This window comes from Eschrichtius robustus, chromosome 17 (genome assembly GCF_028021215.1).
Source record: "Eschrichtius robustus isolate mEscRob2 chromosome 17, mEscRob2.pri, whole genome shotgun sequence".
Lineage (NCBI taxonomy): Eukaryota > Metazoa > Chordata > Mammalia > Artiodactyla > Eschrichtiidae > Eschrichtius > Eschrichtius robustus.
Window position 1 is genome coordinate 33,592,463 of NC_090840.1, and position 9,830 is coordinate 33,602,292.

Sequence of the window (9,830 nt, forward strand, 5' to 3'; positions counted from 1 at the left end):
AAAAAAGTGTTCTTATACAATTGTAAACAGTATTACTTGCGCTCTGGATGCCATTCCCTTACTCTCTCCAGCATTCTGTTCCTTATATTCTCTCTCTGCTCTTGCATTGCCAATCTCTGCCTGTCTACTGGATCGTTCATCTGTCATACAGATCTATGCTATTATTATATCTTATCTTTATATAGGAAAAAAATTCTTGACCCCATATCATCCTTCAGCTACCACCTCATTTTTCTACTCCCATTTAGATCTAAACACCTTGTAGGAATTGTCCATACTTATTGTCTCTACTTCTTCATCTCTAATTCAATTTTTAACAAACTTGCATCAGTCTTCTGTTTTCATATCTCCACTAAAGCTGCATTTGTTCAAGTTACCAAGGATGGCAATTTTGGAAAATACTGCTTATCTTACTTGGCCTCTCAGCAGATTAGATATGGCTGACTCTTCCCTCCTTGAAACTTTCCCTCTGATAGCTTCCAAGACACAAGAGACCATACTCCCTATTATCCTCTCTTCCTCTATCTCTTTTTTTCTTCCTCTGCTCAGTTTCTAACTGTTGGAATGCCTAAGAGCTCTAATATGGGTCCTTTACTGTTTGCCATCTGTACTTTCCCCCTAGATGATCCAGGCCAGACCATGGCTTTTATACCATCTATATGTTAGTGATGCTCAGTTTTATATCCAGAGCCCTGGCCTCTCCCTTAAGCAACAGGTCCATATATTATTGTAGTAATAGTGGTAATTATGATTGTTTCTACTCATTGGCTATTATGAATCATGCTGCTATGACTGTTCATGTGCAAGTCTGTGTGTGAACATATATGTTTTCATTTCTCTCAGGTAACTACCTGAGTGGAATTGCTTGGTTGTATGGTAAATTTATCTTTCATTTTTAAGAAACTGCCGAACTGTTTTCCAGAGTGGCTGCGTCATGATACATTCCCACCAGCAATGTGTGAGGTTTTCTGTTTCTCTACATCATTGTCAATACTTGTTATTTTCTGTCTTTTTAATTATACCTATTTTAGTGGGTATGGAGTGATGCCTCATTGTAGTGTTAATTTGCATCTCCTAATGGCTAATGGTGTTTAAGCATATTTTCATGTGCTTTTTAGCTATTTGTGTGTCTCCTTTGGTGAAATTCAATCTTTTACCCATTTTTAAAATGGGTTGCTTGTCTTAAGTTGTTAGAGTTCTTTTTATATTCTAGATATAAGTTCTTTAGCAGATACATGATAGGTAAAAGTGTTCTCCTAGTCTGGGGCTTGTCTTTTTGTTTTTCTAAATAGCATCTTTTTAAATGCCAAAGGTTTCACTTTTTTTGAAGTCCCATTATCAAAAAATTTTTATGGATCCTGTTTCTGATGCCATATCTAAGGATTATTTGCCAAACTCAAGGTCATGAAGATTTTCACCTATATTTACATTTAGGTGCATAGTCCATTTCAAGTTAATTCTATGTATGTTGTGAGGTAAGAATCTAAATTTTTCTGTTTTTGTGTGGATAGCCAACTGTCCTAGTACCATATGTCGAAAAGACTATCCTTTCCTCATTGAATTGCCTTAGCAACTTTGTCAAAAAACAATTGCCCATACTTGTAAGAGCTTTAGACTCTCAATTATGTTCCATTGATCTATCTTTAGATATGTCTATCTTTATGCCTGTACTAAACACTCTCAAGACAGTTGAATGTCATCAGTTTGGGGAAAAATTTACTTAGGGCCTTATCAGTTAAATATTAGCGTTTATGTTTTTCATTTTAATGGTTATAAGCAACCTGAACTCATTTTTTTTTTTTCTGAACTCATTTTATTTATCTTATTTAGAATGTTTAATAGAACTTGAACCAGTTCTGAAAACATTTGAAGAGATAACTTTTCTTGAAGCTGTTATTCAACTAAAGAAAACAAAGGTAAATTGTTAAATGTAATACCGGAAATTAGAATGTTAAATCATGGAGAGTTTTAGTTTGGTTTAGTTTAGTTTTTTTCTACATACCTTCCACAGATACAAGCTACAGTACTGGGGCAGTAGTTATCAGAGAGTATGAATGCTGTCTTGAATCTGTCACCAAAGAACTTTTCCATTTCATTCAAACAGCCACCTCCAGATTTCAAGGGATTTTCAGACCTCTCATATAGCAAATGTAAATTTAAAATGTGTAATGAGTGCCAGTTGTATACAGTTAAGGCCCTAAATTACTACAGTTGTTGTTGTTTTAAATCTATGTTTATTTCTCTGAAGTTTTGATATATAGAGAGTAAAAGATGTCTGGGTTATTGCACTTTATTGCCAAGTTAAGCTGTAGAATTTTTATTAATAATTGAGGCCCAAATGTGTATTTTCTATGGCTTGTTTATATCTTTTTGTTTTCCCACTCAAACACTCCATGTTGCATAGACCAAAGTAGCAGTTGATATGAATTACCTAGAACAATTGTCTTATTTACTCATTCTGCTCTTGTAGATCAGAAAAACAATTGAAGGAACCCATTACTGCAAGGTTTTCTTGCTGCTATCAAAAATTGTTTAGAAAGCAACTACAGTCCTTTAGGGACAAAGTTAGCCTAGTTTAACACTTTCTGGGTTTCATTAAGTTGCATTTGAGATATGATAATAAAAACCATCAGTTAGGGGCTTCCTTGGTGGCGCAGTGGTTGAGAATCTGCCTGCCAATGCAGGAGACACGGGTTCAAGCCCTGGTCTGGGAGGATCCCACATGCCGCGGAGCAACTGGGCCTGTGAGCCACAATTGCTGAGCCTGCGCGTCTGGAGCCTGTGCTCCGCAACAAGAGAGGCCGCGATAGTGAGGGGCCCGCGCACCGCGATGAAGAGTGGCCCCCAGTTGCCGCAACTGGAGAAAGCCCTCGCACAGAAACGAAGACCCAACGCAGCCAAAAATAAATAAATAAATAAATAAATAAATAAATAAAATTAAAAAAAAAAAGAGTCAATTTGTATTAAAAAAAAAAACCATCAGTTATTAGCCAATCTCTTAGGTTGTGAACAGGCATAATCTACAATTGATTTATCACTAAATGACATTGCTTGCCTCTTGCAGTTTGCTGTATCTGTAAACATAATCTTTGGTTTAAAAGGGAAGTGCATAAAGGAAACAACTGCCCTTAACCAAACTTAAAATTGATTGTGGCAATATTAGTGCCTGAGTTTTTTAAGGAACTGAGGAGGAACTGTGCTTTAATCCTTTGATAAGTTTTCATTGACTTCTCCGCTTCTGAGTAGGTAGTCTTTTCCAGAACATTCCAATCTCTCCACTTCTTAGTAGATACAAACTTCTGTTAACATTTATTTTTGCTTTGTCTTTTCAGTTCCCTTTTCTCTCTTCACAACTTTCTCCTCTTCTGCCAAGCAAAGGTGGATAGAAGCGTCTGTTTTCTTGGTTCTAAGAAACTGAACTGGAAGAGAACCAATTCAGTTCCTTTTTTTGTCCCCAACCAACTTAAATACTAGGATCTATATTTAAAACTGTTAATTTGGGGGAGAAATTTTGCTTCTTAAATAAAGTAATTTCGTGTATATTTTTAAATACTTGAGTATCATTTAATAGCATTACTTTCTTTGGTCACTGTTTTAAAGTTGCTGTATTGTTTTCACTCAGAGTTGTTATTTTTTTCTTTTTTTTTAAATCCTTGTGTTAATTCTGTAAAACTGTTAGGGAAAGAATATCATCTCCATTTTATAGATGAGATAACTGAGGTATAGGGAAGTAAGTCACATAACACTCTACACAGCTAACTAATGGCAGGGCCAAGGGTAGAATACAAATTTATTAAGATAATAAGATTTTTCATAAAGAAATTTCTGAAAACAAAGATCGCAATTTAGGGTGACTTGTTTTGTTTGAGCTTCCTACATTTTTTTCAGTTCTTTGAACTGGCTCCTATAATTCATGTTTTCACAGATAGTATCTCTTATGTCTTGAGCAGTAAAAACTGAATCAAAAGAAGTTTTTCTTTGATATGTTATTTTATTTCTTTATAGGGACTGACTCACTAGTTCATAAATAATTTGAATTATCATTAACTGATCGGTTATGAAAAGTGATGTTAGTAATTAATGATACTGTATAACAAGAAATATTTTAATAAATTTAAAAGAACAGAAGAAATTTATATAACAGAAATGGATCTAAAGATGAATTTTAAAGGTTCATATAAAAATGTATTTAACAAATGTTCACTGGACTGCTGTGTGTAAAGTACTATGCCCCATAGATTATATACATAGATGAATAGTAGTTTTTTTCTCCTAAAACTTCTTAGACATGTTATGGAGCAGACAGTTGTTGAGTATGAATAATGAAGGGCTGGGTGTGGATCCCACTAATTTCTAAAGTTCTGTAGAGCATTTGACGTTATGCTGGTTTGGGGAAGAAAAGCAGACTAATGGTTTTGTTTTTAAATCACTCAATAGTGATGGCAGCTAATCCAAGTCTGGCTTAAAGAGACAGGAGTGAATCACTAAACAATTTTAGTACAAAGGCATAGTGTTTTAATAAATCATCTGTTTAATAGCTACCACTTATTGAATGCTTACAAAGTAATCTTAGGGCCTCTGCATATATTATAATCCTTCTTACAGTGATCCTGCAAAATATGTATTCTCATCTCCAGTTTACAGATAAGTAAACTAAGTTTAAGTCTCATGCCCAAAGTCAAACAGGTATCCTGGGATCTAAACCAGATCTCATTGGCCCCCATTGTTCCATTAGGGCACTCTGCCTCCTTTAATTAGTCCAGCCCTCAATTTCTTATCTATAAAATGAAAATAATAATAGTACTTAGAATCATGGTGCCTAAATTATAGTAAATGCTTAATAATTATGGATAGATAGATACACACACAAATTGAAATATATTAAGTACCTAGTTTGAACCAGATACTTTATATTCATTATCTCAATCTCTAGAATGATCCTGCATGTAGATATTATTCCATTTTAAAGGATGAATTTGCTCAAGGTTACCAGTTAATATGAGGCAGGATTCAAAGACTGTGTCTCTAAAGTTATTTCCCCTATTCTACACTATCTCTACCTTTAAGTTAGATATTATATTCTCAACTGATTGAGATTTTCTTTCTATTGATTTTGTATAAACATACAAAATATGTTAAGTAGATTGTATTTTACTCATATAATTTTCTAATTATCTCTAATTCAAGTACATATATTCATTCTTATTACAGAGTGCTTCAAGTACCATTCACTTATGTGACAAGAAGAAAATGGAGTTATCTCCGAACATACCTGTAAATTATGGTCCACAGGAGGTAAAAATAATTATGTTGATTAAACTCAAAATGTGAGCAGAATATGAGAAGTCATTTAGTCTATCTCAGTCTTTTATAGATGGGAAGCTAAAGTCCAGGGAGGTTTTAGGATTTTAGAATGGGAATCTCCAATTTGAAATCCAGCTCTTCTGATTCTTAGTTCATTGTTCATCTCATCAAATCACAGTCCTTTCTTTCTTGGGTATTGACTTCTGTCCCTGTCCTTGTTTTATGTAATGGATGGTGTTCCAGGGTAGTACATAGACAAATCATTGGTACAGTTCTGCCACTATATTTATACCTTCTTATTCAAATGTAAAAAAGCTATAATACCTGCCTTGTTCTTAACCTCTTACAATGATTAATAGAAAGAAAATGTCATTTGTGTGGCTATCCAAAAAGAAGGATTTCTTTAGTAGCATTCATTCAGAATTATTTCATATTAATGATTTCTTTTAAGAATATATAAGATATGTTCTCTTTACAGATTCAGAAAAGTAATAATACCTTCAAAATGAATCTTAAAACACAGTATGTAGTCTTTGAATCACTTTTATATTCACTATCTCATCACCGGATCTTTGAGCCCATACATGCTCATTTTTAGATAAATACACAGAAAAAGAATCTGAGGGCCAAATTATTTAAATGCCTTGTCGAAGCTTAGGTAGTAATTCCATGACAGAGCTAGGATTGGATCCAACTTCTATATTACTTTTTCCATGGATTCCCACTCCTCCATGTTGAAGGAACCTGAGGCATTGAGAATAGGCATGTGCTCTAAATCAGTAGGTAATCAGAGTTGCAGATCTCAAATTTCTCATGAGCTGGACAGAGTCTCTGAGATTATGTACAAAATATTGAAAAAATAATGATTTCTAATATATTTAACTATTGCCCCACCCATCCAATTGACCTGATAAAGAAATCAAGTTCACTTTTTTTGTTACTTCACATATGTGTTTAATTTTGTAAAGTGTAATTTGTATTAGTTTTGATTCTTTGATTATAATAAGCCAAAAGCAGGAACTGTTTAGAAATTAAAGCTGTATAACTTTTAAAATGATTTTTCATTAACCTAAGTCATTTATCTTCTATTTATTTTAGGAATCATGTGGATCCTCTCAGCTCCATAAAACTAGTGTTTCTCCTGGAACTTCAAGGTCCCTGTCAGCTCCTCAAGACAATGATTTTTTATCTAGTATGTAAATTTTTCAGTCAGTATTACTTGCAAGTTTTCAGTTTTCTTTCAAGATCATATTCTTGCAAGCAGTCTTGGTTTGTATGGAACATGTCTTTCATTTTCATTTATAACTCATTTTTTAAAAGTGACAGTCTAAAGATGTGAAAATAGTAGTGGGATGTTAAACAAATTATTTAAGTATTAAAAGCATTATGTTAGACACTACAGAAAGATATTTTTAAAAATCTCTTGTAAGAAACAGGAGAAATGTTTCTAAGTCACCATAATATTAGACAAAGAGCAATGTAATGTAAAAGATATAGGGATATAGAACTATGGTAGTATAGTGGAAGAGTAACATTTTTTACAAAGTACTGTCACAACAACCTTGTGAGGGAGATATTCCTCATTTTACAGATTCTTAAGATCAAGACTTCTGGATCACATAGTTAGTAGCTGGCAAATCCAAGATTCGAAGCCAGGTCTTTTTGATAAATATTTTCATGTCACTACTACACCATGTTATCATCATGAAGAAATTATTTCTGGCTGAAGGTTGGACCTATAGTTATAAAGGATGGGCATTCCAGGCAAAAGGAACAGCATAGAGGCAAAGAAGCAAGAAAACAGAGAACAGTGAGTAGTTGGGTTTAGCTGGTGAAGAGGGTGAATGAAAGGTGATAAAAGATCAGGAGGGTGGAGTCATATCATGATGAATTCTAATACTATGCTAAGCCATTCAGGCTCTTTTGCTTGGGTAGGGAGCAATTACTGCAAATTTTTGAGCAAGGGTGTGACATGATAAAATTTTTTGCTTTAGGAATATTTATCCTGGCTGGAATATGTAGGATATTTTGGAAGGGAAAAGGAGATTCAAGGTGGGGAGACCAGTTAGGAGACTATTGGTCTATTATTGTACTACAGATGAGAGATTATGAGACCTGCTCCATAGTGTGAAGGAGAGAATAGTGTGAGAGATGTTACAGAGGACACACTTTTCACTTGCAGGAAGGAAGAGAGAAAACAAGATAAAGCTGAACAAGTTTAGCTGGAAGAACATCGGTGCTATTAACAGAAATAGGAGTTGAAACAGGTTTTAAAGTTAAGATGAATAATTAAGTTTTTAATTTTTTTTCTTTTTTAATTTGAGCTGTTGAAAATGTAAGGTTCACTGAAGACAGAAAATTTAATTACATGGATTTGGGAAGGGAGGTGACAATTGAGGCCCTGAGGTTGAATAAGTTTACCAAAGGAGAGTGTAAAAAGACACATCATATGTAAATTTAGAGGACACATTTGAAGTGCAGAAGGAGGAAGATGACACAGAAGAAAAAATATGGTACCACACGAAGAAGTAAAATTCTATGATTTATAATTTACATAAGACAGAAATATGGTAAAAACATTAAGCATAAACCTTTTTGTTCCAAAAAATATTTACTTGTGGAATTAGGTTTATGAACCAGCTTATGCAGTGAAAAATTAAGAGACACTGAATACTACCCTCTCTATGACCTGGATGTTCATATTTTAGCTAATAGGAGTAGCTAAGGAATATTCTACCCTTAATGAAAATGTTGTGTTTTATAGGAAAAACTCAAGACTTTTCTGTGATGCATCAATGTCCAGTAAATCACAGTTCTGACAGTAACATTTCTGTGGCTCAAAGAACAACATTCTGTGATCACAGGGCTGCTCCATGCTCTTTAGCAATAATAAATCCACTCTCAGCTGAGGGAAATTCAGGTAAATATGTACTATGAGACACTTTGTAAATGATGCCATTTATCTCACAACCATATGTTCAGTAGATCTGCTATACGATGTTTTATTTGTCTTTATTTCTTCAGTATGATATATACATACCATAAGTAGGAAAGCACTTCCAATCCCCGAAGACATGAGTGTTCATATGTAATAATAGGCCAAAGTGGTATTCCATGAACATCTATCTAGGGAGGGAGTGCTAAGAGGAGGCGTGACTTAATATGTTACTAAAGGTAAATACATTTTTGTTTATCAAATATGCAAGTATTCTTTATGTTTAAAAAAAAACCTGAGAAAAAGTGACATTTGCCCCCATGATTTATAGTGTATAAAAATGCAGTGCTTTTTCTTGGAGGGAAAGGGAAGAGATAACCCAAATATCTGAATGTTTCTTGAAAATAAATAGCATCCCTCAAAATACTGGTGTTCCATATAAGCACAATCATAGTAAAGTTAGGTTTTATGCCTTATTATTTTGTTTTTCATCTAATTTTACTCATAGCTATATATCTGTCCCCACCTTCTTACTTGTCATCCCTTGCTTTTCTACAGAGCGATTTCAGCCTGGTATAACCCAACAGTGGATCCAGAGTAAAAGGGAAGATATTGTGAACCAAATGACTGAAGCCTGCCTTAACCAATCTCTAGATGCCCTCCTGTCCAGGGATTTGATCATGAAGGAGGACTATGAACTCATTAGTACCAAACCTACAAGGACCTCAAAAGTCAGACAATTATTGGATACTAGTGACATCCAAGGAGAAGAATTTGCCAAAGTTATAGTACAAAAATTGAAAGATAACAAGCAAATGAGTCTTCAGCCTTACCCAGAAATACTTGTGGTTTCTCAATCTCCATCTTTAAATTTATTTCACAATAAAAGCCTATAAGTAACTCTTTTTCAAGAAGAAAAGTCAGTGCATAAAAGGGTATTTTATATTTCTTTTGACTTCATAATGTTGTTTTTATGAGATTCATATGAATATTAGAAACTTTAATGAAATTTCTTCTTCAGATAAATACTAGTCTGCTTCCAAGACATTATAGTATTTTTAAAATTAATACAGTAGAAAGTTTGATTTTTGCTGCATAGTTCAATTCTTTTTGTCTCTGGTTAATTGAAGCTATTTTTTCAATGTAATAATTATATTTTTATTGTACAAAACAGTGTCTTCAGGTTTCATGTGTTTCTCATGGAAACCATTTTCACATATACTTTCTTTGTGGATTATTTATTGTTTAAGATGCTTGACTTTCTGAAGACTTAAATCAAAGAAACTTTTAAATGTTATTTATTGAGTTCTTTAGAAAATTGTTTCAAAGATAAGCAATACAAAGTGTATAAAGAAAAAATCCTTCAACATGTGTTTCTACTTCTATTTCTAGCCTCAACTAACAACCAAGGTAACAACCAAAGTTAACAGCATGATGTGTATCGTTCTATCCCTTTCTTCCTGCTCATATTTAAAGTATATGCCCGGGGCATGCCACAGATGGCTAACCTATCTGTCACTCCTAATTCGTTTTTCCCGTACCATATGCATTATAGAAGCTTGAAAGCCACTGGTTTTCCAGGCTCCCTTTC

General features: G+C 33.8%; 1 protein-coding gene across 2 annotated transcripts in view; it reads left to right on the plus strand.

The window, feature by feature from the left end:
- RIPK2 (receptor interacting serine/threonine kinase 2) overlaps window positions 1-9,187 on the plus strand; it is a 30,251-nt gene extending 21,064 nt beyond the window's left edge. For both annotated transcript variants that reach the window (XM_068525530.1, XM_068525531.1), the window contains 5 exons: window positions 1,831-1,916; window positions 5,212-5,295; window positions 6,403-6,496; window positions 8,069-8,224; window positions 8,798-9,187. In XM_068525530.1, coding sequence (XP_068381631.1) covers window positions 1,831-1,916; window positions 5,212-5,295; window positions 6,403-6,496; window positions 8,069-8,224; window positions 8,798-9,135 — 758 coding nt within the window. In that variant the 3' untranslated portion in view covers window positions 9,136-9,187. The remainder of the gene's footprint in view (window positions 1-1,830; window positions 1,917-5,211; window positions 5,296-6,402; window positions 6,497-8,068; window positions 8,225-8,797) is intronic.
- The last annotated feature ends 643 nt before the right edge of the window (window positions 9,188-9,830 follow it).